We start from the raw sequence: 27,259 nt of genomic DNA, 5'->3' as shown, positions 1-27,259 counted from the left end.
ATCTTTTAAGAACGGAGACAAATTTGACCCTAAACAATTCCAGAGGCATTTGTGTGAACAGTAACCTGGGGAACATTTTCTTTGTTATTATAAATGTAAGAGTTCTAAACTTCCTTAACTTCTTTGGGGGGCAGTATTTTGACTTCCGGATGAAAAGCGTTCCGAAAGTAAACTGCTTGCTTCTCAGGCCCAGAAGCTAAGATATGCATACAATAGGTCGAATTGGAAGGAAAACACTCTAAGGTTTCTAAAACTGTTAAAATAATGTCTGTGAGTATAACAGAACTGATATGGCAGGCGAAACTCCTGAGTCTTTATGGATATAAAGAAGGAGTTTATCGAACAAAAGGACCATTTGTAATGTAACTTTTGGAGTGCCAACAGAAGAAGATCTTCAAAGGTAAGGCATTTTATATATCGCTATTTCTGACTTTCGCGTCTCAACTCCCTGGTTGAAAATGATTTGTTATGCATTTGTGAGCTGGGCGCCGTCCTCAGATAATCGCATGGTTTGCTTTCGCCGTAAAGCCTTTTTGGAAATCTGACATGGCGCCTGGATTAACAAGAAGTTAAGCTTTAATTTGATGTATTACGATAGCATCTGCAAGAAGTTTAAGCACAATGGCTTGAGTAAAAGCCAAATTGGATTTAGACCAAAACATCACACGACTGATCATATTTACACCATACACACCCTGATAGATAAACATGTCCACGAAAATAATACCAAAATATACACTTGCTTTATCGACTTCCAAAAAGCATTTGATTCTATTTGGCATACAGGACTGTTCTACAAAGTTATTGAAAGTGGTGTAGGAGGTAAAACATATGACATAATTAAATCAATGTTCAGTTGAAGTCAGACGTTTACAAAGACTTAGGTTGGAGTCATTAAAACTCGTTTTTCAACCACTCCACAAATTTCTTGTTAAGAAACTGTAGTTTTGGCAGGTCGGTTAGGACATCTACTTTGTGCATAACACAAGTAATTTTTCCAACAATTGTTTACAGACAGATCATTTCACTTCTAATTCATTGTATCACAATTCCAGTGGGTCAGAAGTTAACATACACTAAGTTGACTGTGGCTTTAAACAGCTTGGAAAAATCCAGAAAATGATGTCATGGCTTTAGAAGCTTCTGATAGGCTAATTGACATAATTTTATTCAATTGGAGGTGTACCTGTGGATGTAAGGCCTACCTTCAAACTCAGTGCATATTTGCTTGACATCATGGGAAAATCAAAAGAAATCAGCCAAGACATCAGAAAAAAAATTGTAGATCTCCACAAGTCTGGTTCATCCTTGTGAGCAATTTCCAAATGCCTGAAGGTACCACATTCATCTGTACAAACAATAGTATGCAAGTATAAACACCATGGGACCACGCAGCCATCATACCGCTCAGGAAGGAGACACGTTCTGTCTCCTAGAGATGAACGTACTTTGGTGCAAAAAGTACAAATCAATCCCAGAACAACAGCAAAGGACCTTGTGAAGATGCTGGAGAAAACCTGTACAAAGTATCTATATCCACAGTAAAACGAGTCCTATATTGACATAACCTGAAAGACCGCTCAGCAAGGAAGAAGCCACTGCTCCAAAACCTCCGTAAATAAGCCAGACTATGGTTTGCAACTATACATGGGGACAAAGATCGTACTTTTTGGAGAAATGTGCTCTGGTCTGATGAAACTGTTTGGCCATAATGACCATCGTTATGTTTGGAGGAAAAAGGGGGAGGCTTTCAAGCCGAAAAACACCATCCCACCCGTGAAGCATGGGGGTGGCAGCATCATGTTGTGGGTGTGTTTTGCTGCATGAGGGACTGATGCACTTCACAAAATAGATGGCATCATGAGGCAGTAAAATTATGTGGATATATTGAAGCAACATCTCAATACATCAGTCAGGAAATTAAAGCTTGGTTGCAAATGGGTCTTCCAAATGGACAATTACCACAAGCATACTTCCAAAGTTGTGGCAAAATGCTTAAGGCAACAAAATCAAGGTATTGGAGTGGCCATCACAAAGCCCTGACCTCAGTCCTATAGAACATTTGTGGGCAGAACTGAAAAAGTATGTGCGAGCAAGGAGGCCTACAAACCTGACTCAGTTACACCAGCTTTGTCAGGAGGAATGGGCCAAAATTCACCCAACTTATTGTGGGAAGGAGGCTACCCGAAACATTTGCCCCAAGTCAAACATTTTAAAGGCAAAGTTACCAAATACTAATTGAGTGTGTGTAAACTTCTGACTGACTGGGAATGTGATGAAAGGAATACAAGCTGAAATAAATAATTCTCTTTACTATTATTCGGACATTTCACATTCTTAAAATAAAGTGTGTGATCCTAACTGCCCTAAGACAGGGAATGTTTTCGAGCATTAAATGTCAGGAATTGTGATAATCTGAGTTTAAATATATTTGGCTAAGGTGTATGTAAACTTCCAACTTCAACTGTATACTGGCAGTATGTGCAGCATTAAAATTGGCAAGAAACGAACAGAATATTTTAACCAGGGGCAGGGCCTTCGCCAGGGTTGCAATCTGAGCCCTGCACTCTTCAATTTTTACATCAATGAGTTGGCCGCTATTCTAGAAAAATCCTCATCCCCTGGTGTTAGTCTCCACAATTCAGAGGTTAAATGCCTACTCTTCACAGATTACCTATGCCTGCTGTCACCCACAGTACATGGCCTACAGCAGAGCCTGGACATGCTAGAGCAGTACTGCCAGACCTGGGCCCTGGCAGTAAACCCCAAAAATACTACAATAATGATTTTCCAGAGAATCTCCAGATCTCAGGGAATTACACCAAAGTTCTCAATTGATACAAATTATATAGAGTACTGCACACACTACCTTTACCTATTTTCTAAAATAAGCTCAACTGGACACCTTAATGAGGCAGTGAAGGAACTGAGAGAGAAAGCACGCAGGGCATCTACGCCATTAAAAAAACAAATTAAAATTAAAATACCATTAAAATTGGTCTAAAACTATTTGAATATGTCATTGAACCAATTGCACTCTATGGCAGTGAGGTGTGGGGTCCACCTACAAGACAAGATTTCACCAAATGGGACAAACACCTCATTGAAACCCTGCATGCAGAGTTCTGTAAGATTCTCCTACATGTCGAGAGGAAAACTACAAACAATGTATGCAAGGCAGAATTAGGACAATATCCACTAATAATAAAAACTAAAAAAAGAGAAATGAAGTTTTGGAAACATCTAAAATACAGTGACCCCCTCTCATATCATTACCAAGCCCTGCAATGCCAAGAGCTGAGCAAAGAAAGAGTCCCCTCATCCAGCTGATCCTGGGGCTGAGTTCACAAACCTGTTCTTCTAACAAACTGAAGCCTCGGGACCAGAACATCCAATCAATCAGAATGAAAACAAATTTCAACACAATCAAAACAAAACTATATTGGTTATTGGGAAACACAAGCACAAACACAAAGCAAGACGCAGTGTTATCTGGCCCTAAATAGACAGTACACTGTGGCTAAATATTTGATCATGGTTACTGATCAAAACCTTAGAAAAACCTTGACAAAGTACAGGCTTAGTGAGCACAGCCTTGCCATTGAGAAGGGTAGACACAGGAAAACCTGGCTCCATGTAGAGGAAAGGCTGTGCAACACTGCACAACAGCAGAACCTGAGACGGAGCTGCATTTCCTGACAAAATGTCAAAAATATAAAACAATTAGAGAGTGTCATTTCCCCAAATTTGAAACCCTTATTCAAGGTTTAAAAGACCTCTCTACTGAGAGTAGGCTACCCGTCCTGTTGGGGGAGGACACAGAGAGCTGTGGGTTGGCAGCGCACTACATTGCTGCCTGCCATAAGTTGAGGGACAGTGTCTGACAGACCAATCAACCTGCACATGTCCTCTACTGTATGCTTATTGTTATTGTTCAATGTATGGTTATTTTGACACGTGGTTATCGTTGTTACTGTTGTCCCGGTGACAATTTGGATTCTTATTTTCTTAATATTGTAATTATCCAAAGTAAGCTTTGGCAATATGTACATTGTTACGTCATGCCAATAAAGTGAATTGAATTGAATTGAGAGACAGACGTGACAACTCACTAAATGTAACAAATATTCCTGCGAAATCAGGACCTTTCTGACTAATCTGAAACCCATACTATATATCTCTCTCTCTTTCTCTCTCTCTCTGTCTCTATCTCTCTTCTCTCTCTCTCTCTGTTTCTCTGTTTCTCTTTCTCTAATCTCTCTCTCTCTGTTTCTCTTTCTCTAATCTCTCTCTCTCTCCCTCTGTCTCTTGCTCATCTCTCTCCCGCGCTCTCTGTCTCTCTCGCTGTCTCTCTCTCTGTCTCTCTCGCTGTCTCTCTTTCTGTCTCTCTCTCTCTATCTCTTGCTCATCTCTCTCCAGCACTCTCTGTCTCTCTCTGTCTCTGTCTCTCTTTCTGTCTCTCTCTGTATGCAAATCTCTGAATGAAGTCCTTAGGCTGTAGCAAATGTACTGTATGCCGCAATGGAGCGTGGAAGCCAAACCCCAAAATGAGATCCTGATTGTCAAACAATTAGAACAGACAAACAAACACACGCTCCGCACACACTCAGACAGAGAGAGAGACAGCACGAGAGAGAGAGAGAGAGAGAGTCAGAGAGACAGAAAGAGAGAGAGACAAGTAACAAATATTCCTGCGAAATCAGGACCTTTCTGACTAATCTGAAACCAATACTATATCCCTTTCTCTCTCTCTGTCTCTATCTCTCTCTGTCTCTCTCTCTCTATCTCTCTCTGTCTCTCTCTCTCTCTGTCCCTCTGTCTCTATGTCTCTGTCTCTGTCTCTGTCTCTCTGTCTCTCTCTCTCTGTCTCTCTCTCTCTGTCTCTCTCTCTGTCCCTCTCTCTTTGTGTGTCTCTGTGTGTCTCTCTGTCTCTCTCTTTCTGTCTGTCTCTCTCTCTCTGTCTCTCTTTCGCGCTCTCTCTGTCTTTCTCTCATTCTCTCTGTCTCTCTCGCTCTCTGTCTCTCGCTCTCTGTCTCTCTCGCTCTCTGTCTCTGTCTCTCTCTTTCTCTCTCTCTCTCTCTGTCTCTCTGTCTCTCTGTCTCTCTCTCTGTGTCTCTCATGTGCAGGGGTTCTTCTGAACGCAGTCCAATTCCTGCCTGTTCATGTGCAGGGGTTCTTCTGAACGCAGTCCAATTCCTGCCTGTTCATGTGCAGGGGTTCTTCTGAACGCAGTCCAATTCCTGCCTGTTCATGTGCAGGGTTTCTTCTGAACGCAGTCCAATTCCTGCCTGTTCATGTGCAGGGTTTCTTCTGAACGCAGTCCAATTCCTGCCTGTTCATGTGCAGGGTTTCTTCTGAACGCAGTCCAATTCCTGCCTGTTCATGTGCAGGGTTTCTTCTGAACGCAGTCCAATTCCTGCCTGTTCATGTGCAGGGTTTCTTCTGAACGCAGTCCAATTCCTGCCTGTTCATGTGCAGGGTTTCTTCTGAACGCAGTCCAATTCCTGCCTGTTCATGTGCAGGGTTTCTTCTGAACGCAGTCCAATTCCTGCCTGTTCATGTGCAGGGTTTCTTCTGAACGCAGTCCAATTCCTGCCTGTTCATGTGCAGGGTTTCTTCTGAACGCAGTCCAATTCCTGCCTGTTCATGTGCAGGGTTTCTTCTGAACACAGTCAAATTCCTGCCTGTTCATGTGCAGGGTTTCTTCTGAACGCAGTCAAATTCCTGCCTGTTCATGTGCAGGGTTTCTTCTGAACGCAGTCCAATTCCTGCCTGTTCATGTGCAGGGTTTCTTCTGAACGCAGTCCAATTCCTGCCTGTTCATGTGCAGGGTTTCTTCTGAACGCAGTCCAAGCTAAATTTGGAGACTGTCTGTTTGTTTGTTTGTCTGTTCTAATTGTTTGACAATCAGGATCTCATTTTGAGGTTTGGCTTCCACACTCCATTGCAGCATACAGTACATTTGCTACAGCCTGAGGTCGATGAGGTTAATGTAAAAACTGGGCCACTTGACTTGTGTATTGCGTGTGTTCGTACAGTAATTCAATATGTTTAGACAGTTATCACAGATGTGTACAATGAAGTGCAGTGCTCCTTTAGATTACATGATTGGGTAAAAGGAGATTGCGATGCATGCCTACCATGCCTAAGTCTTCTACAGTAGAGAGTGACTATAAGGACACAAGGCGGGACCTAGATGCAGACATGGAAGGCAGATGGTTTGAGTCTTGATATTTATTAAACAATCCAAAAGGGGAAGGCTAGAGAATGGTTGTGGACAGGCAAAAGTTCAAAACCAGATCTGAGTCCAGGAGGTACAGAGTGGCAGGTAGGCTTGAGGTCAAGGCAGGCAGAATGGTCAGGCAGGCAGGTACAGAGTCCAGGGGGTTCAGAGTGGCAGACAGGCTCGACGTCAAGGCAGGCAGAATGGTCAGGCAGGCAGGTACAGAGTCCAGGGGGTTCAGAGTGGCAGACAGGCTCGAGGTCAAGGCAGGCAGAATGGTCAGGCAGGCAGGTACAGAGTCCAGGGGGTTCAGAGTGGCAGACAGGCTCGAGGTCAAGGCAGGCAGAATGGTCAGGCAGGCAGGTACAGAGTCCAGGGGGTTCAGAGTGGCAGACAGGCTCGAGGTCAAGGCAGGCAGAATGGTCAGGCAGGCGGGTACAGAGTCCAGGGGGTTCAGAGTGGCAGACAGGCTCGAGGTCAAGGCAGGCAGAATGGTCAGGCAGGCGGGTACAGAGTCCAGGGGGTTCAGAGTGGCAGACAGGCTCGAGGTCAAGGCAGGCAGAATGGTCAGGCAGGCAGGTACAGAGTCCAGGGGGTTCAGAGTGGCAGACAGGCTCGAGGTCAAGGCAGGCAGAATGGTCAGGCAGGCAGGTACAGAGTCCAGGGGGTTCAGAGTGGCAGACAGGCTCGAGGTCAAGGCAGGCAGAATGGTCAGGCAGGCAGGTACAGAGTCCAGAAAACAGGCAAAGGTCATAACCGGCAGGACTAGCAAAAGAGAATAGAAGCAAAAACGCTGGTTGACCTGAAAGGCACACAAGATGAACTGGTACAGAGAGACAGGAAACACAGGGATAAATACACTGGTACAGAGAGACAGGAAACACAGGGAGAAATACACTGGTACAGAGCGACAGGAAACACAGGGATAAATACACTGGCACAGAGAGACAGGAAACACAGGGATAAATACACTGGTACAGAGAGACAGGAAACACAGGGATAAATACACTGGTACAGAGAGACAGGAAACGCAGGGATAAATACACTGGTACAGAGCGACAGGAAACACAGGGATAAATACACTGGCACAGAGAGACAGGAAACACAGGGATAAATACACTGGTACAGAGAGACAGGAAAGACAGGGATAAATACACTGGCACAGAGAGACAGGAAAGACAGGGATAAATACACTGGCACAGAGAGACAGGAAAGACAGGGATAAATATACTGGCACAGAGAGACAGGAAACACAGGGATAAATATACTGGCACAGGGAGACAGGAAACACAGGGATAAATACACTGGGGAAAATAAGCGACACCTGGAGGGGGTGGAGACAAGCACAAGGACAGGTGAAACAGATCAGGGCGTTGCAGATGTTTCTGATACTGTGTTATACACTCGAGCGGAGAAGGAGATTGATTGCAAACATGTTGAGGTCTGAATAGTTTCCCCAGTATAAATGATTGAATTAACCTTGGTATTGAGTGAGGATTACAGTTACATCAAACTGCCCCTCAGGGCAGAAACCAGCCTCCGATGTTCATGCCTCCGAGCCTGGGAACGATGTGAAAATCTCAAATGAAATGCAAATGTAATTAGGGAGAAAATGCTTGTTACTTGGCTTTGTGGCCTGTAGTGAGTGCGTTTTGGATTGAGACACATAAACATTCTCCATAAAGGTCTTTGGCTGAGAGTGCAGTTTCATGAGTTCAGGCCAACAGAATAGCCAACAGGCCCATTGAAACTCAGTGGTAGGAACTCCAGTTTAACTTGTAAATAGATAGATATTAAATAAACAAAATGTGTGAAGTGGTAGAAAAACCCAGCATGTTAAAATGAGGATGAATGTTGAATTCTGCCAACGGCTAGTGGTGTTATAGATGACATTTACGCCATTTAGCAGACACTCTTATCCAGAGCTACTTACCATAGTGAGTCATTTAGCAGACACTCTTATCCAGAGCTACTTACCGTAGTGAGTCATTTAGCAGACACTCTTATCCAGAGCTACTTACCGTAGTGAGTCATTTAGCAGACACTCTTATCCAGAGCTACTTACCGTAGTGAGTATACACATTCTCGTACCGGTCTCTCGTGGGAATCAAACCCACAACCCTGGCATTGCTCTACCAACTGAGCCACATGGGACTATTACAAACATTTTTACAAAACTTTGGTCAGTGTGTCAGGGGCCAAAGGCAGATGTACAGTAAGTTGAAAATTACCACCCGTGACCAATTATAATTGCGTACTGTCAATAACATTTACATTTAGTTAGCTCTCTTAGTCTTATCCACTGCGACCAACGATAAGTGTATTCAACTAAGATAGGTGAGACAACCTCATTGTAAATCACTTCACTTCATTGTCGTCGTCTCTGATTCTCAACAGGTATCGAACGTATATGAAGCCGCGGTACAAGGTGGCCTACAAGATGGTGACGGACATGGAGTGGAAGTGTTGCCATGGTTACACCGGAGATGACTGTAGCGAAGGGCCGAGCGGCGGGTCGGGGACCCAGATCGCTACAGCCAGACCCAAACCGTCCCGACCGGGACAGACTGGAACCGACACAGGTCACAGAGGACAGAGTGGGGGAGACGGTGGGTGGATGTTTATGTCCCTGCTTTCCCTCTTCTTCTTCCTCCTCTTCAGTCCTTGTCTTCTCCATGTTTCATGGGAGCTCTCATCCTCTTATAATAGAAATATAATAATATTCTGTTTGTGTTCCAGGGCGAGGCGACAGCGACAAAACGCGGCAGCTGGAGGACAAGATCCAGAGCCTAACCAAGGACCTCCAGGACCTGCAGTCCACGCTGAGGGGCATGAACGAACGCTTCCAGGAGGAGATGCGCAAACCGGGCTTCAGTGGTGGTGGCACCAAGGCCCCAGCGGATGCGGCCCAGCCGGAGATTAAGGACACCATCCACAGCATCCAGACCAAACTAGACCAGCTGGACAACCGGACACAGGCTCACGACAAGACCTTGGTCAGCATCAACAACCACCTGGTCAACGGGAATGGCGGCGGTGGGAATGATCTTGGCGATGGCACTGGCGACTCATCTGGAGGCACCGGTGGGATTAGTAGCGGGAAGCTCAACACGCTGAAAGAGGAGATCCTGAGGGAGCTGGAGAGAAGGGTGTCTCTGTCCTGCTCCTCCTGCCAGTCGGGGGTGGAGGACCTACGGAGACAGCAGCAGGAGGACAGGGAGCGGATCCGTGCACTGGAGAAGCAGCTGAACGCTGTGGATGGACGATATCGCCAGAGCCTGGACGGCCTGCGCCGCGAGGTGACACGCTCCCAGGGCTGCTGCGATTCTGTCACCGACCTCAAGGACAGGGTCACAGATGCTGAAAGGAAGATAAGCTCCATATCAGAGAACTATGATGTCATCCAGAACCGACTGGATAAGGAGCTGGGCAGTGGCGGTGGTAGTAATGTAGGTGGAGGTTTCCCAGGAGGTGGAGGTGGCTTTGGCCCTGGAGGTGGTGGTTTTGGCCCTGGAGGTGGTGGCTTTGGCCATGGAGTTGGTGGCTTTGGCCCTGGAGGTGGCAGCGGGTTACCCAGGGTGATAGAGGACAGGCTGGACGGTCATCTGAGGGACCTTGAGAGGTGGGTGAACAGCACAATGCAGCACACAAAGGAGACAGAGAAAGACCTGAAGGCCTACTTCAACCGTGAGCTGGGTGACCTCCGGACCGTGTTCCTGGACCGTTTCGACGACCAGGGATACCGCATCGGCGACATAGAGCTAGACGTGGGCATTGTAAAGGACCTTGTGTCGGACCACGACAAGAATGTGACCCGCCTGGCGAACTCCACGGCACTACTAGACAAGAGTCTGACTGACTGTGGCTGTGGAGGAACAGGAGGAGGAGGAGGAGTTGGAGGAGGTGGAAGAGAAGATGGAGGAGGAAGTAGAGGAACCGGAGGAACAGGGGGAATGGGAGGAAGAGGATCTGAAGGTGGGGCAGGGGAAGGAGGAAGGGGAAATACAGGAGGAACAGGACCTGAAGGAAGGAGAGATGGAGGAAGTGGAGGAACAGGGGGAACCGGAGGAGGATGGGGAGGAGCTGGAGGGGACGGAGGAAATGATTACGACGGAGACTCTGTGAAGTCTATCACCTGGAGGGTGGTGGCCAATGAAGACGAGATCCGACGCTTTGACACGCGGATCAAGGACCTGTCCGTCTCGGGCGACTCACTCATGGACAAGGTGCTGGATCTCAGCCACGACATCCGCAAGATCAAAGCCCTGACCGGAGACAATGGCGAGCACTTCAACCGCATCGTCACAGAAATTGAGACGCTCGGGCGCTGCATGGATGACTGCGACGTCTGTGGAAGAGTGGAAGACGAGTTCAAGAAGCTGAAGAACCACACCCTGAACCGCTGGGAGAAGGACATCAACGCCATCCGGAACCGGGTGGATTCCAACCAAAGCTTTTGCTCCACCCTACAGGAAGAGGTGGGGAAACTCCGGGAGGTGGTAGGGAAGTGTAGCGACCAGTGTAAGATCCACCTGGAGACCCCAACAACAGGAGGTGGCACTGGAGGACGAGGTCTGGATGAACCTGATAAGCCCCTGGACGGCCACAGTGTGATCGGAGGCACGTCCAACAACGGCCACCTCAAGTCCCTGCAGGGCGAGCTGTCCGAGGTCATCCTGACCTTTAGCTCCATCAATGACACGCTGAGGGGCCTGGAGCACACAGTGCAGAAACATGGCAGTGTCATCACGGACCTGGGCAACACCAAGGACAAGATCATCTCTGAGCTGGACAAGATACAGCAGGAGGTGACTGAGCACATCGAGAAGAGCCGCGACCGCCTCGATGGGGTGGATCGCGACGTGCGACGTTTCGAGAGCACCCTAGTGGTGGAGGTGGGCGACTGCAAGCGATCTGGCGACGGCCTGGAAAAGAGGCTGTTCAAGATGGAGGGCGTGTGCGGACGGCTGGACGGCGTCTCCGACTCGCTCCAGAGGATCAAGGAGGGGCTGACCAAGCACGTGTCGGGCCTGTGGAACTGTGTGAATGGTCTGAACGCCACGGTCATCTCCCATGGAGGGATCATTGAGAGCATCCAGACCACTCAGCTGGACGGGATCCACGGGAAGATCAAGAACCTCAACTCGTCCGTCAGTCACATCCTCACGGAGTTCCAGAATCTTTCGCAACAGGACCTGACCGGTGAGTGTGTTGAATTGACACTGTATTCCTTTCAGAGAGATTATGGTCTAGACCAGGGCTCTCCAACCCTGTTCCTGGAGAGATACCCTCCTGTAGGTTTTCACTCCAACCCCAGGTGGAACTAACCTGGTTCAGCTAGTTATTAGAATCAACCCAATGGGCACAGACGTCAGTTCAATGTCTGGTTTTGATTTACATTTGGTTGAGTTCTCATTTAACAGGAATTCAATGTTAAATTAAATAAAACAATTCACAATGGATTTAGATAAAAATGTATAGAAATTACATTGTTACTTTTTTTTATCCAATCAGTTTTCAATTTTCTTGTTTGAAATTACATGGCAACACATCGATTCAACCAGTTTTTGCTCAGTGGGAGGGGCACTTGATTAGGGTTGGAGTGAAAACCTAGAGGACGGTAGCTCTCCAGGAACAGGGTTGGAGAGCACTGATCTAGATCCAACATTAGTAACTACAGAAATTAAACAATGCATGGTTTTAAAATAAAGAGCATGTTCATTTATAGAGGATTTACATTGACACAGAGTATTTTCTGAGTTCATGTTGACAATTATATATTTATATTTTCGATTAAACTTATCCTCTCTCTCTCACATGTTCTGCTTTGTAGGTGTGCAGTTGGTTAGAGGTTTGAATGGTACACAGCTTTTGGTAAAACTGAACTAAAACCATCATGTGTCTTAAACTCTAGACTAACCTTGTCCTGTCTATACTTGACCAGTCTACAAGACAACACATTCAGTGGGTATAAGGACACAATGAACACGGGTGCATATGTAAAGTCTCAAGTAACACATTTGCACACAAGTGTCAACATACAGAACGGTGTTAGCTACAATAAACACAGAGGCCCCATCGAACAACACCAAGAAACAGACTGATGATTACAAAAACATTCATAATCCACTAATTAAAACTAACAATGTCTATTTGTGTAATATGTGAGTCTCACGTTAAATGGTGGCCTGCTATTAGTGTGTCTGTCTGTTATGCAGTCTTTCATAACACTCCTCGAGGCTTCTCGGGTTACACACGTCTCAGTGTCTGGAGGGAACAATGTATTATAATTGCGTAATACCTCATTCAGTGACATATCTGAATGAGAAAACTCCTCCACTGTATCGTTACAGTGGTTTTGTCTGGAATGGTTTCTATGTTCCCTAACAGGCCGTTTTTGGGTCAACTTTGATTATTTAAGTTAAATAATAATGGCAATTATTAAAGTTACTTCAATTATTAAATGCCTTAAATAACTTTCATAAATACGTAATTTACATTATAACGTGTATTGATTATTCAACTATTGAAATGTTAATTAAAAAAAGGAATATTACGGTATTAATATTGTTGTCATTGCCTCCCACCACCCTAGGCCTGCCTGGTCCTCCAGGTCCCTCTGGGGAGAGAGGGTTCCAAGGGCTGCCTGGTGCTAAGGGGCCCCAAGGCAGGGACGGACCCCCGGGCAGGCAGGGAGAGAACGGGCCCAGAGGATCACCAGGTTAACAGGAACCATACAAGCCCTTTATAAATCAGTCTTTATGCCTCAGGAAATTTGTTTTTATATGTTGATGTTTGACTGAATGGTTTGAGTCAGTCTAACTTGTCTCTTCCTCTCTTTTTTTCACTGCAGGCCTCAAAGGTGAACAAGGTATGTTGATGTTTCATTATTAGCATTTGAGTCCGACATGTTAGCAATGTGCTAATGCACTCAACAGTGCTGTATGTTACATGTCATTACATAACATGAGTATTGCTGAGGGTCATTAACAGTCAGGGTGAATTGCGTTCAGTTTGAGTGTGTGTGGGGATCACTGTATAGGTCAGAGGTCAGCATTGGGCCAATGAGAACATGAATCCTCGGAGGCAGCCAGGAAATGTGCACATAATGCTTTCTGGGTCAGCTTGAGGGTTACATGTGGTGATTGTGAGATACATAGTGTGTGTGTGTGTGTGTGTGTGTGTGTGTGTGTGTGTGTGTGTGTGTGTGTGTGTGTGTGTGTGTGTGTGTGTGTGTGTGTGTGTGTGTGTGTGTGTGTGGTGTGTGTGTGTGTCCCTTTGTGTGTGTGTGTGTCTGTGTGTCTATCTGTGTGTGGTGTGTGTGTGTGTGTGTGTCCCTTTGTGTGTGTGTGTGTGTGTGTGGTGTGTGTGTGTGTGTGTGTGTCCCTTTGTGTGTGTGTGTGTGTTTTAATGTGTAGCTAGAGTTGTTGACCCCTTTTTGTTTTACATAACCGCTCTGAAACATTCCCATCATGAAGGCAACTGCATCTGAAATATACTGAACAAAAATGCTGCAAAAACACAACATGTAAAGTGTTGGTCCCATGTTTCATGAGCTGAAATAAAAGATCCCAGAAATGTTCCATACCCACAAATCTCTCTCAAATTTTGTCAACAAATTTGATTGCATACATGTTAGTGAGCATTTCTCCTTTGCCAAGATAATCCCAACCACCTGACAGATGTGGATTATCAAGAAGCTGATTAAACAGCATGATCATTACACAGGTGCACCTTGTGCTGGGGATAACGATGACCACTGGCATTCACAGATGAATCCCGGTTTCAACTGTACCGGGCAGATGGCAGACAGCGTGTATGGAGTTGTGTGGGCGAGCGGCTTGCTAATGTCAACGTTGTGAGCAGTGGCAGTGGGGTTATGGGCATAAGCTACAGATAATGAACACTACTGCGTTGTATTGATGGCAATTTGACTGCACAGACATACCGTGACGATATCCTAATGCCCATTGCCGTGTCATTCATCTGCCGCCATCACCCCATGTTTCAGCGTAATGTATGGTCGCATGTCGCAAGGATCTATACACTATTCCTGGAAGCTGAAAATGTCCAAGTTCTTCTGTTGGCCTGCATAGTCACCAGACATGTCACCCATTGAGCATGTTTGGGATGCTCTGGATCGATGTGTACGACATTGTGTTCCAGTTCTCTCAAATATCCAGCAACTTTGCACAGCTTAAAGAGGAGTTTGAAAACATTCCACAGGCCACAATGAACAGCTTGATCAACTCGATGCGAAAGAGATGTGTCGCGTTGCATGAGGCAAATGCTGGTCACACCAGATACTGACTGGTTTTTAGTTTTCTGAGCCATTGCTTTTTAAGGTATAGCCTAGTAGCAGGGTAGCCTAGTGGTTAGAGCGTTGGACTAGTAACCGGAAGGTTGCGAGTTCAAACCCCCGAGCTGACAAGGTACAAATCTGTCGTTCTGCCCCTGAACAGGCAGTTAACCCACTGTTCCTAGGCCGTCATTGAAAATAAGAATTTGTTCTTAACTGACTTGCCTAGTTAAATAAAGGTAAAATAAAAATCTTCTCACCAACAGATGCATATACTGTATGTATTCCCAGTCATGTGAAATCCATAGATTAGGGCCTAATGAATTTATTTCTTTTGACTGATTTCCTTATTGAAATCTTCAAAATGGTTGCACATTACGTTTTTATTTTTATTCAGTGTAGATTAGAGGGCTGTAACTGTCTTGAACAAAAGTCTCTCTCTTGCTATGTTCGTTGTTTACTTTGCCATGTTGTCTGTAATGAACTGTGAACATGGATTTCCTCATGTCAGAACAATGAAATATCATATATAGTTGATAATAACCGTTTCTGAGATGTTGTTGTAATTTTGCCCTCAGGTATGCCAGGTGCCGATGCCAACGTGCCCAAGCTGTCCTTCTCTGCCGCTCTCACCTACCCCATGCTTAGTGCTGGCACCATCGTCTTCGACAAGATCTTTGTCAACGAGGGAGAGTTCTATGACCCGCGGACTGGTACTGAATAGATAGGACTTATAATATAATGTTTTTAGTTGCACATAACTGCCTTCATTTGGCTGGACCCCAAGAAGAGTAGCTGCTACCTTGGCAGGAACTAATAGGAATGCTTATAACCCCAGGAAGAGTAGCTGCTGCCTTGGCAGGAACTAATAGGAATGCATTATAACCCCAGGAAGAGTAGCTGCTGGCTTGGCAGGAACTAATAGGAATGCATTATAACCCCAGGAAGAGTAGCTGCTGCCTTGGCAGGAACTAATAGGAATGCATTATAACCCCAGGAAGAGTAGCTGCTGCCTTGGCAGGAACTAATAGGAATGCATTATAACCCCAGGAAGAGTAGCTGCTGCTTTGGCAGGAACTAATGGGGAGCCATAATAATCCCCAGGAAGAGTAGCTGCTGCTTTGGCAGGAACTAATGGGGAGCCATAATAATCCCCAGGAAGAGTAGCTGCTGCCTTGGCAGGAACTAATGGAGATCCATAATAAACCCCAGGAAGAGTAGCTGCTGCCTTGGCAGGAACTAATGGAGATCCATAATAAACCCCAGGAAGAGTAGCTGCTGCCTTGGCAGGAACTAATGGAGATCCATAATAAACCCCAGGAAGAGTAGCTGCTGCCTTGGCAGGAACTAATGGGGATCCATAATAAACCCCAGGAAGAGTAGCTGCTGCCTTGGCAGGAACAAATGGAGACCCATAAAAAAAACCAGGAAGAGTAGCTGCTGCCTTGGCAGGAACTAATGGAGATCCATAATAAACCCCAGGAAGAGTAGCTGCTGCCTTGGCAGGAACTAATGGAGATCCATAATAAACCCCAGGAAGAGTAGCTGCTGCCTTGGCAGGAACTAATGGGGATCCATAATAAACCCCAGGAAGAGTAGCTGCTGCCTTGGCAGGAACAAATGGAGACCCATAAAAAAAACCAGGAAGAGTAGCTGCTGCCTTGGCAGGAACTAATGGAGATCCATAATAAACCCCAGGAAGAGTAGCTGCTGCCTTGGCAGGAACTAATGGAGATCCATAATAAATACAAATACTGTGAGTTCAATCTACATGTGAAGGGTATTTATAGCAGTTAGTTACATCATTTTTTTTTGTACAATGAGCCAAACCAAGCCATAAACCTAAACAGGGAACTGTTTGCTATATTGCTGTGTACAACATCAGTGAGTATGCTAAGCTAATGCTAACCTCACTATCTCTGTGTTGCCCAGGCATCTTCACGGCGCCCGTTGATGGCCGCTACTTCTTCAGCGCAATCCTGACTGGCCACAAGAACGAGAAGATTGAGGCGGTGCTGTCCAAGTCCAACTACGGTATGGCCCGTGTGGACTCCGGGGGATACCAGCCAGAGGGACTGGAGAACAAGCCGGTAGCCGAGGCCAAGATCACCCCGGGCTCCCTGGCTGTGTTCAACATCATCCTGCCCCTCCAGGCCGGAGACACAGTCTGCATTGACCTGGTCATGGGCAAGCTGGCCCACTCTGTAGAGCCTCTCACCATCTTCAGTGGAATGCTGCTGTATGAACATATGTAAGCCAAAACCCCCTTAGGTTGTCCATCTGGAACATAAGAGAGGGAGAGGAAGGAAGAAACGGAAGAAGGACGAGGGAAGAAGAAAGTTAGAGAAGAGAGGGTCTGGGGTTGGTCCCCATTCTGGACTGTTTAGACTCACAGTTTGAATTGACAACCGCTTTTCAAAGCAAAACGACAGGGTCCAGAGATGGAATTACTTTATATCAACTCGCGAAACACGGGAACGAACGACAACTAGGAGACGACTACAACGACAGAAAAGTGTTGTGTTTCTCCCTCTGTGTGTCATTCCTGGCCCTCTGATGTTGTGAGACCTGATGAACTGCTTGAACAAACACAGGATGTACTATAAACTAAGTAGCAGACTGAGAGACTTCGCCCTTCATTTTTTTTAACCTAGCTCATCCAGTATTTGGAGAAGTGTTTTTCACACCAAATGTGTTGCTACTACTGCAGGATTTTTCTATGGTTATTCTTATTAATATGTCCCTGTTTCTATATTACTCACTCCAGGCACGGGGCTCAGCGTACAGTAGTCCTCAGTGCACCACTGCCGACCATAAGGTCTGCTTTACATCCCACCTTTGCTGCAAAGTGTTTCCCTGCCAATGAACCAGACCCACTGTCAAGGTCTGAGGTTAACCGGAAGTTAGGAATAGGGAGGAGAACCTGGAATGAGAAATTCCTTGCTTGATTTTCTATAGCTGATTTCTATGGTGATAAATTCACATTTTGTGATTTTAATGTTATCGTGCACCTTTTGCCTCCTTGTCTCTCCGTTCTGTAATGCCTTTGGCCTGGCGATCCAAAGCTTGGCCTTGTTGACGATATTGCTACAGCTTAAGTGTGTTATACTGGTGGTTCCCAAAGACTTTTATGTGCCCTACGTGACCTAGCCAAATGTGCCATCCGTGACCTAGCTAAATGTGCCGTCCGTGACCTAGCTAAATGTGCCGTCCGTGACCTAGCTAAATGTGTTGTCCGTGACCTAGCTAAATGTGCCGTCAATGACCTAGCTAAATGTGTTGTCCGTGACCTAGCTAAATGTGTTGCCCGTGACCTAGCTAAATGTGCCGCCCGTGACCTAGCTAAATGTGCCGTCCGTGACCTAGCTAAATGTGTTGTCCGTGACCTAGCTAAATGTGCTGCCCGTGACCTAGCTAAATGTGCTGTCCGTGACCTAGCTAAATGTGTTGTCCGTGACCTAGCTAAATGTGCCGTCCGTGACCTAGCTAAATGTGTTGTCCGTGACCTAGCTAAATCTGCCATCTGTGACCTAGCTAAATGCATTGTCCCTGACCTAGCTAAATGTGCCATCTGTGACATAGCTAAATGCATTGTCCCTGACCTAGCTAAATGTGTTGTCCGTGACCTAGCTAAATGTGCCGTCCGTGACCTAGCTAAATGTGTTGTCCGTGACCTAGCTAAATGTGCCGTCAATGACCTAGCTAAATGTGTTGTCCGTGACCTAGCTAAATGTGTTGCCCGTGACCTAGCTAAATGTGCCGCCCGTGACCTAGCTAAATGTGCCGTCCGTGACCTAGCTAAATGTGTTGTCCGTGACCTAGCTAAATGTGCTGCCCGTGACCTAGCTAAATGTGCTGTCCGTGACCTAGCTAAATGTGTTGTCCGTGACCTAGCTAAATGTGCCGTCCGTGACCTAGCTAAATGTGTTGTCCGTGACCTAGCTAAATCTGCCATCTGTGACCTAGCTAAATGCATTGTCCCTGACCTAGCTAAATGTGCCATCTGTGACATAGCTAAATGCATTGTCCCTGACCTAGCTAAATGTGTTGTCCGTGACCTAGCTAAATGTGCTGTCCGTGACCTAGATAAATGTGTTGTCCCTGACCTTGCTAAATGTGTTGTCCATGACCTAGCTAAATGTGTTGTCCATGACCTAGCTAAATGTGCCGCCTGTGACCTAGCTAAATGTGTTGTCCGTGACCTAGCTAAATGTGTTGTCCGTGACCTAGCTAAATGTGCTGTCCGTGACCTAGCTAAATGTGTTGTCCCTGACCTTGCTAAATGTGTTGTCCATGACCTAGCTAAATGTGCCGTCTGTGACCTAGCTAAATGTGTTGTCCGTGACCTAGCTAAATGTGCCATTTGTGACCTAGCTAAATGTGCCCTCCATGACCTAAAGCCTTCAGACATGTCTTGCCATGCTCCAGATGAATGAAAACATGTTCATACCCCAGACCCAGACCCAGCCTTAACCACAACCAAGTAGGAATTTGCCTCAACCAAGCAGAAGGAAGCCCTGTCTTATACCCCAGTACAGAAGGAAGCCCTGCCTTATACCCCAGTACAGAAGGAAGCTCTGCCTTATACCCTAGTACAGAAGGAAGCCCTGCCTTATACCCCAGTACAGAGGGAAGCCCTGCCTTATACCCCAGTACAGAAGGAAGCCCTGCCTTATACCCCAGTGCAGAAGGAAGCCCTGCCTTATACCCCAGTACAGAAGGAAACTCTGCCTTATACCCCAGTACAGAAGGAAGCCCTGCCTTATACCCCAGTACAGAAGGAAGCCCTGCCTTATACCCCAGTACAGAAGGAAGCCCTGCCTTATACCCCAGTATAGAAGGAAGCCCTGCCTTATACCCCAGTACAGAAGGAAGCTCTGCCTTATACCCCAGTACAGAAGGAAACTGCCTTATACCCCAGTACAGAATGAAGCCCTGCCTTATACCCCAGTACAGAAGGAAGCCCTACCTTATACCCCAGTACAGAATGAAACCCTGCCTTATACCCCAGTACAGGATGACCACATGGCCTATAGATCCTTTATTACATCATTAGAGGGAATCAGGTGATGTGACTCAACAATCTTCAACCTAACACAGAGTCACACCCCAAAGTGTGAGAAAGTCAGTCTGAAATCCTCAGTGACCAGGCAGGAGGGAGTATCACACCTCCCCCCCCCCCCCCGAACCCGAATCCCCCCATTTCTCCCTTAGGCACACGATGTGTTGAACGGCTGCCAAGGGCCACAACGAGTGAGCGGATCATAAACAGAGCGATGTGCTCGCTCTCTAAGAGGCCCCGGTGGACGTCATTAATCGAGGCACAGTGAAGTGTTTACACAGGACGATAAATAAGAAGCTCTCTCTGACAGCAGGGGATGATTACTTGGTCATGTCTGTCGGCCCCCCAATGGCCCAATGATGCAGTGGAATAGTTACAGGCCTTCTAATGGCCCATTGATACAGAGGACTAGGTTCTCTAATGGCCCAGTGATCCAGAGGTCTAGGTTTTCTAATGGCCCAGTGATACAGACCGGGCAAGATGCAACAATGAGGATCTTTCAGAGCAGGGCAGCTGCAGCAATGAGGATCTTTCAGACCGGGCCAGATGCAACAGTGAGGGTCTTTCAGAGCAGGGCAGATGCAACAATGAGGGTCTTTCAGAGCAGGGCAGCTGCAGCAATGAGGATCTTTCAGAGCAGGGCAGCAATGAGGATCTTTCAGAGCAGGGCAGCAATGAGGATCTTTCAGAGCAGGGCAGCAATGAGGATCTTTCAGAGCAGGGCAGCAATGAGGATCTTTCAGAGCAGGGCAGCAATGAGGATCTTTCAGAGCAGGGCAGCAATGAGGATCTTTCAGAGCAGGGCAGCAATGAGGATCTTTCAGAGCAGGGCAGCAATGAGGATCTTTCAGAGCAGGGCAGAGAAAATAAAAGGAAGAAAAGCAGGTTTAATTATAACTGAAACATGATGTCAAGTCAACTAATTTCTTTAGTTAAAAGACAGGTGCTGCTGATAACACTGCCATCGTCATCAAGGATGTTGGAATTATTTAGGTGTGAACGTGCAAAAGTAACCTACTTTTTTAAAGTGATTTGTTTGACAATAAGATGAAAACATCATGATTGATTGTGGTCATGGTACATTAAAAGTACAATTTTACAGTTAAATTACATGTCTTTACTATAAAACCCATAGGAGGGGGGGATGGTGGGGGAAGCTCAGACTGAACTCTGTCTGGGTCCTCCAAATCACTAAGTCCGCCCCTGTACAGAGGAATATTTTACAGGCCCTCTAATGGCCCAGTGATACAGAGGAATAGTTACAGGCCCTCTGATGGCCTATGTGATACTCCGCACCTAGTGTTTTCCCAACCCAGTCCTAAATTCCCCCTTAACCGTTTCACATATTTGATCTATTCCAACACTAGCTCACCATAACAGGATCAGGATGGTTTTATCCAGTGCTGCATTAGACTGTGTGTTATTTATTAGGAAAATGGATTCAGTTTACAGAACAGCAAATGGATACCAACATATTTGGCAGAGAGGTACACCACTGCAATCAAATACATGGAGTTGTATTCAAATTCTATCACTAATTCTATCACTATTCTATCACTATTTGAAAGACGCTGCATTTAGTTGAGAAGCTGGTATCTTGCTACTCTTGTGCCTTTTGAGTATTTCTCCACTTGGTCCTATCTGACCTCTGTGTTTGTTATTGCTAAAGGAATTCTAAAGGTTTAGACAATCTATGAAGTCACCAACAACTGGTCATTCCACATGCCAACCAAAGCAACGATATGTATTAAAGGTGCAGTTTCTCTTTGTTTTCTGCAGCTCCTCCTCCCTCCAGTCTAACCTTTTGCCTTGAATGTGTGATTTGGCGACACGTGTAGCTCAAATAAAGGTATTTAATTTTACAGCCATGTCCTCTACGTAGGAGTTTGTTTTGGATTAATTCTCTGCTCGGAGGGTTAGGACTCTACTCTAGCTGCTCAGAGGGTTAGGACTCTAATCTAGCTGCTCAGTGGATTAGGACTCTAATCTATCTGCTCGGAGGGTTAGGACTCTAATCTAGCTGCTCAGAAGGTTAAGACTCTAATCTAGCTGCACAGAGGGTTAGGATTCTAATCCAGAAGGGAAAGGAGATGGTGATGTCATGTTTTGAGATATCATCTGTCAGCGCAGTATGTAGTTTGAGCAGACTTCCCGGGTTCAGTGCTCTTGTGTGATTGCTTAAATGTATATAGGCAGTGATCCAAATGCTGTGATTTATTAATAGATACAGTAGATTGTATGGAATCAAGTATTTCCATAAGTGGGCCACTATTCCTGTTGATTTAACTGAAACCATTTGGAACTTTAGTCAAAGAATATAGAAATGGTTTGATTCCTTTTTATTCCTGCACATTAATAAACATGACATTTTGCTTCCTCCTCGACCCGTGCTGTAAAGGCTGAGAAAGCGTCAAGCCACGTCATTTTCTTTTCCAGCCTGCAAGCCAAAAAGAGAAAGTCATGCTGGGAGATCTGCCTGTGAGTTCATGGAAAGAATAACATCTCACATCTGTCCATCAACGGAAACATAGAGATCAAATTTTCAGACGAACAAAGTCCCATTTTCCCATTTAGTTTCTCCTGAACTGAGCTGGAATAGGACTTTAACAGCCCTGGTCGTCTAAACCAGGCTTTCCCAACACTCTCCTCGCTCCCGCAGACGCTTCACATTTTAGTTTTAACCCTAAACTGGCACAGCTGATTCAATTAGTCAGGTAATCATTAAGCCTTTGACTAATCAAATCAGGTGTTCCAGTAAAAAACAATGAAACTTCTGGGGGGGGGCTGGAGGAGAGGGTTATGGGTAGGGTAACCCTGGTCTAGACTTCCAGGAGGGCTGGAGGAGAGGGTTATGGGTAGGGTAACCCTGGTCTAGACTTCCAGGGGGGCTGGAGGAGAGGGTTATGGGTAGGGTAACCCTGGTCTAGACTTCCAGGAGGGCTGGAGGAGAGGGTTATGGGTAGGGTAACCCTGGTCTAGACTTCCAGGAGGGCTGGAGGAGAGGGTTATGGGTAGGGTAACCCTGGTCTAGACTTCCAGGGGGCTGGAGGAGAGGGTTATGGGTAGGGTAACCCTGGTCTAGACTTCCAGGGGGGCTGGAGGAGAGGGTTATGGGTAGGGTAACCCTGGTCTAGACTTCCAGGGGGCTGGAGGAGAGGGTTATGGGTAGGGTGACACTGGTCTAGACTTCCAGGGGGCTGGAGGAGAGGGTTATGGGTAGGGTGACACTGGTCTAGACTTCCAGGAGGGCTGGAGGAGAGGGTTATGGGTAGGGTAACCCTGGTCTAGACTTCCAGGAGGGCTGGAGGAGAGGGTTATGGGTAGGGTAACCCTGGTCTAGACTTCCAGGGGGGCTGGAGGAGAGGGTTATGGGTAGGGTAACCCTGGTCTAGACTTCCAGGGGGGCTGGAGGAGAGGGTTATGGGTAGGGTAACCCTGGTCTAGACTTCCAGGGGGGTTGGAGGAGAGGGTTATGGGTAGGGTAACCCTGGTCTAGACTTCCAGGGGGGCTGGAGGAGAGGGTTATGGGTAGGGTAACCCTGGTCTAGACTTCCAGGGGGGCTGGAGGAGAGGGTTATGGGTAGGGTAACCCTGGTCTAGACTTCCAGGAGGGCTGGAGGAGAGGGTTATGGGTAGGGTAACCCTGGTCTAGACTTCCAGGGGGGCTGGAGGAGAGGGTTATGGGTAGGGTAACCCTGGTCTAGACTTCCAGGGGGGCTGGAGGAGAGGGTTATGGGTAGGGTAACCCTGGTCTAGACTTCCAGGGGGGTTGGAGGAGAGGGTTATGGGTAGGGTAACCCTGGTCTAGACTTCCAGGGGGGCTGGAGGAGAGGGTTATGGGTAGGGTAACCCTGGTCTAGACTTCCAGGAGGGCTGGAGGAGAGGGTTATGGGTAGGGTAACCCTGGTCTAGACTTCCAGGAGGGCTGGAGGAGAGGGTTATGGGTAGGGTAACCCTGGTCTAGACTTCCAGGAGGGCTGGAGGAGAGGGTTATGGGTAGGGTAACCCTGGTCTAGACTTCCAGGGGGGCTGGAGGAGAGGGTTATGGGTAGGGTAACCCTGGTCTAGACTTCCAGGAGGGCTGGAGGAGAGGGTTATGGGTAGGATAACCCTGGTCTAGATTTCCAGGGGGGCTGGAGGAGAGGGTTATGGGTAGGGTAACCCTGGTCTAGACTTCCAGGGGGGCTGGAGGAGAGGGTTATGGGTAGGGTAACCCTGGTCTAGACTTCCAGGAGGGCTGGAGGAGAGGGTTATGGGTAGGGTAACCCTGGTCTAGATTTCCAGGGGGGCCGGAGGAGAGGGTTATGGGTAGGGTAACCCTGGTCTAGATTTCCAGGGGGGCTGGAGGAGAGGGTTATGGGTAGGGTAACCCTGGTCTAGACTTCCAAGGGGGCTGGAGGAGAGGGTTATGGGTAGGGTGACACTGGTCTAGACTTCCAGGGGGGCTGGAGGAGAGGGTTATGGGTAGGGTAACCCTGGTCTAGACTTCCAGGGGGGCTGGAGGAGAGGGTTATGGGTAGGGTGACCCTGGTCTAGACTTCCAGGGGGGCTGGAGGAGAGGGTTATGGGTAGGCTGACCCTGGTCTAGAGAGATCTCCACGAAACACACTCGTTCCCCCTTTAAGTTTCTTCTTCATTAGATTTCCACTGTCCATCTGTGGTATGAACCCAGATCCTTCCCTCTGAAGCCTGGTGCTCAGACGCCAGATTATCTTCTCTGGTTGGAATGGGAAGACCTGAATGGGCCTTAGAGTTGACATTATGTTATGATGTACATGAAGTGTGACTGTGTTCTGCCCTGGGTGTGTGAGCGGGAGGGGGGGGTTTGGGGCTGGAATCTGTACACACCAGCTGTGTGTGGCCGGGACAGGGTGGGATACTGACATATTTCCTGTTTATCTTTCATTTTTACACACACACCCACAAACACACAGTTTTGTATTGCTATCCTTGTGGGGACAAAATAATTGATTCCCATCCTAAATCCTATTTTCCCTAACCCTAAATCTAACCTTAACCTAACCGTTACCCTAATCTTAACCCCTAACCCTGAATCTAAAACTATACCTAACCCTAAACTTAAACCCTAACCGTAATTGTAGCCCTAAACCTAACCCTTAAAACAATATTTTTCCTTGCAAAATGTCCCCACTGTCCCCAAATGTTCCAAACATTGTGACTTTGAATTCTGTAAAGTGAGTGAAATAATTATTGTTGTCTATCAACAATGACAAGCCACCTGGGTCTGACAGCTTGGATGGAAAATTACTGAGGATGATAAAGGACAATATTGCCACTCCTATTTGCTATCTCATCAATCTAAGCCTACAGGAAAGCGTGTGCCCTCAGGCCTGGAGGGAATCAAAGTCATTCCGCTACCCAAGGATAGCAAATCACCCTTTAATGACTCAAATACCTGGCCAATCAGCCTGTTACCAATCCTTAGTAAACGTTTGGATAAAATGGTGTTTGACCAGATACAATGCTATTTCACAGTACACAAATGAACAACAGGTTTTCAGCACCCTTATAGGGAAGGGCATTGGACATGTATGGCACAATCAAAAGACTAATGATTGGCTGAGAGAAATTGTTGATAAATGACTGTGGGACCTTTTTTGTTTGACTTCAGTGCAGCTTTTGACATTATCGATCATAACCTGCTGCTGGAAAACGTATGTGTTATGGCTTTACACCCTCCTGCTTTATTGTGGATTGAGAGTTACCTGTCTAACAGAACACAGAGGGTGTTCTTTAATTGGAGCCTCTCCAACATGATCCAAGTAGAGTCAGGCATTCCCCAGGGCAGCTGTCTATCTTTACTAATGACCTTCCACTGGCACGGAGTAAAGCCTGTGTGTCTATGGACGCTGATGACTCAACACTATACACATTAGCTACCACAGCAAGATAAATCACAGAAACACTTAACAAAGAGCTGCAGTCAGTTTCAGAATGACTGGCAAGAAATAAATGAATCCTGAATATAAAAAATAAAAACAAAGCATAGTATTTGGGACAAATCATTCACTAAACCCTAAACGGGGAGGTCTGTCCATAGTAAAGCGCTGCTCTGCCTTCTTAACATCAACAAGGGCAGGTCTTAGATTTGTTGCACATGGACTACTGTCCAGTTATGTGGTCAGATGCCACAAAGAGGGACTTACAACTGGCCCAGAACAGGGCAGCATGGCTGGCCCTTAAATGGACATAAAGAGCTAACATGAGTAATATCCATGTCAACACTATATGCACTTCATCACTACTTGTGAGACATGTTAACATGTTGAATGCACTGAGCTGTCTCTTTAAACTACTGGCACACAGCTTGGACACCCATACATACCCCACAATAAATGCCACAAGAGATCTCTTCACATTCCCCAAGTCCAGAACAGACTATGTGGAGGCGCAGAGTACTACATAGAGCCATGACTACATGGAACTCTATTCCCCAGTACTACATAGAGCCATGACTACATGGAACTCTATTCCACACTACTACACAGAGCCATGACTACATGGAACTCTATTCCACAGTACTACACAGAGCCATGACTACATGGAACTCTATTCCACAGTACTACACAGAGCCATGACTACATGGAACTCTATTCCACAGTACTACACAGAGCCATGACTACATGGAACTCTATTCCACAGTACTACACAGAGCCATGACTACATGGAACTCTATTCCACAGTACTACACAGAGCCATGACTACATGGAACTCTATTCCACAGTACTACACAGAGCCATGACTACATGGAACTCTATTCCACAGTACTACACAGAGCCATGACTACATGGAACTCTATTCCACAGTACTACACAGAGCCATGACTACATGGAACTCTATTCCACAGTACTACACAGAGCCATGACTACATGGAACTCTATTCCACAGTACTACACAGAGCCATGACTACATGGAACTCTATTCCACAGTACTACATAGAACTATCTTCCACAGTACTACATAGAACCATGACTACATGGAACTATCTTCCACAGTACTACATAGAACCATGACTACATGGAACTCTATTCCACAGTACTACATAGTTCCATGTAGTCATGGAACTATCTTCCACGTTAAGTAACAGATTACAAGCTGTAAAATCAGATTTAAAAACAGATACAAATACACCTTATGGACCAGCGGGGACTCTGAAGAGACACATGATAAGATCTGCACCATACAGAGTAGCGATCTGAAGACACTTAATGTGCTGTGAAATTTAATGTTTTTAGTTGTATTTAACTTGCCTTAATTTTCCTGGACGCCAGGAAGAGTAGCTGCTGCCTTGGCAGGAACTAATGGGGATCCATAATAAACCCCAGGAAGAGTAGCTGCTGCCTTGGCAGGAACTAATGGGGATCCATAATAAACCCCAGGAAGAGTAGCTGCTGCCTTGGCAGGAACTAATAAGGATCCATAATAAACCCCAGGAAGAGTAGCTGTTGCCGTGGCAGGAACTAATGGGGATCCATAATGAACCCCAGGAAGAGTAGCTGCTGCTTTGGCAGGAACTAATAAGGATCCATTATAAACCCCAGGAAGAGTAGCTGCTGCCTTGGCAGGAACTAATCAGGATCCATAATGAACCCCAGGAAGAGTAGCTGCTGCCTTGTCAGGAACTAATGGCAATCCATAATAAACCCCCGGAAGA

General features: G+C 46.5%; 1 protein-coding gene across 2 annotated transcripts in view; it reads left to right on the top strand.

Moving 5' to 3' along the window:
• The window catches only part of LOC109904610 (EMILIN-1-like), an 85,649-nt gene extending 65,312 nt beyond the window's left edge, over window positions 1-20,337 (top strand). Inside the window, exons 3-9 of one of the 2 annotated variants that reach the window (XM_020501801.2) lie at window positions 8,621-8,832; window positions 8,963-11,425; window positions 12,057-12,083; window positions 12,819-12,944; window positions 13,077-13,094; window positions 15,101-15,235; window positions 16,455-20,337. In XM_020501801.2, the coding sequence (XP_020357390.2) occupies window positions 8,621-8,832; window positions 8,963-11,425; window positions 12,057-12,083; window positions 12,819-12,944; window positions 13,077-13,094; window positions 15,101-15,235; window positions 16,455-16,777 (3,304 nt within the window). In that variant the 3' untranslated portion in view covers window positions 16,778-20,337. The remainder of the gene's footprint in view (window positions 1-8,620; window positions 8,833-8,962; window positions 11,426-12,056; window positions 12,084-12,818; window positions 12,945-13,076; window positions 13,095-15,100; window positions 15,236-16,454) is intronic. The other variant, XM_031787740.1, reaches the window with a different exon arrangement.
• The last annotated feature ends 6,922 nt before the right edge of the window (window positions 20,338-27,259 follow it).

The sequence above is a fragment of the Oncorhynchus kisutch genome, linkage group LG14 (assembly GCF_002021735.2).
Source record: "Oncorhynchus kisutch isolate 150728-3 linkage group LG14, Okis_V2, whole genome shotgun sequence".
NCBI classification, from domain to species: domain Eukaryota; kingdom Metazoa; phylum Chordata; class Actinopteri; order Salmoniformes; family Salmonidae; genus Oncorhynchus; species Oncorhynchus kisutch.
This window is presented reverse-complemented; position numbering and strand designations above follow the sequence as displayed.